Here is a 1155-nt window from a genome sequence, read left to right as displayed (position 1 = left end):
CCCCCCCCCCCCCACTCAAATATAAGATGAAAGGCTCCCCCCCCCGGTAAATGTTGGGGGTGAAACTTGTATTCAAGCAAATACAGTATATGTCCTCCTTCCCAGAAAAGGCTCAGGGCAACTTACAATAAAGATAAAAAATAGAAACCAGTTCAAATGAGGAAATACAACCAAACACCCCCCGCAAAACCCTGACATTCAAAAGCAGTTCATCCCAACCACTCCTGCTGCCCTGACAAAGAAGAGCATCCCCTCTCACCTGCCGAAGCCAACCTTGCTTTTCAACCAACATTCAGTGTCTCCATAAAAGAAAGCAACAATTCCTTCTCCCCTGCCCATATTCCTTCCTATCCCTACCCATTCCTGTTCTCCTGCCTCATGTGCAGGGGTGTCCCCACACCCCCTCACTGTCCATTGCAGGTCATACTCCTCCTCTCAAAGGGAGATTGCCTGTCTCCAAAATCCCTGAGGGAAGGGGATAATGTTCAGTTCAAAACAAAAAACACCCTTTTCCTTATGTCTATCCCTGCTGAAGGGCTATGACAAAGGGCTAGGGCAAGAATCCACTGAAAGGTACTGAAAAACCAGGGAGTTGTGAGATTGTGTATGATGTTGGATGCGTAGAGTGGGGTCTTATTCTGCTTCTGACCATATATTGTTGCCTTGCCTCCACTACAGATTATAGTTGAAGACCTCTCCCAGGACTGTTTCTGGACCAAAGCCAAGGAAGAGCGATTTGAGAATGAAAACCTCTTTGCTAGGCTGACAGTGATGTTTTCTGCTCAAACTAAGCGTGAGTGCTATACTCAGTGCCCCTCTCCCCCTGTTTCCTTAGCCAATTCAGATGAGTAAGAAGGAAGTGGGAATACTTTGGGAGGATACCAAACTGCCTTTAGAAGGAGTGCTATTGGTGCTAGTTACCGGGAAGCTATTTACCTTGTAGTGGTAAGGAAGGTGGGCCCAGAAGGGCGAGGGTATGTAATATACAGCGGATTCTGCACTTTCATAGATCTGCTTCTTCATGGTGACATTGAGCTCTTTTCCTATGGATCCTAAGCATTGTGCTGGGCCTGAGACTATGGGGATAGTGGGGGCAAGATTTGGTCATTTAATGTTACAATATTGTTTGTTCATTTTGAATTTCCTTTCCCTTTT

At 46.1% G+C, this 1155-nt stretch overlaps 1 protein-coding gene across 2 annotated transcripts in view; it reads left to right on the top strand.

Annotated features, from left to right (window-relative positions):
- DIAPH1 (diaphanous related formin 1) overlaps nucleotides 1-1155 on the top strand; it is a 101658-nt gene that overhangs the window by 32614 nt on the left and 67889 nt on the right. For both annotated transcript variants that reach the window (XM_014526713.2, XM_025193934.1), the window contains exon 17: nucleotides 679-793. In XM_014526713.2, coding sequence (XP_014382199.1) covers nucleotides 679-793 — 115 coding nt within the window. The remainder of the gene's footprint in view (nucleotides 1-678; nucleotides 794-1155) is intronic.

Source organism: Alligator sinensis, unplaced genomic scaffold, assembly GCF_000455745.1.
Source record: "Alligator sinensis unplaced genomic scaffold, ASM45574v1 scaffold1191_1, whole genome shotgun sequence".
In the NCBI taxonomy this organism is placed as follows: Eukaryota; Metazoa; Chordata; order Crocodylia; family Alligatoridae; genus Alligator; species Alligator sinensis.
Note: the sequence above shows the minus strand (reverse complement) of the source record. Positions and strands in the feature narration are given on the sequence as shown.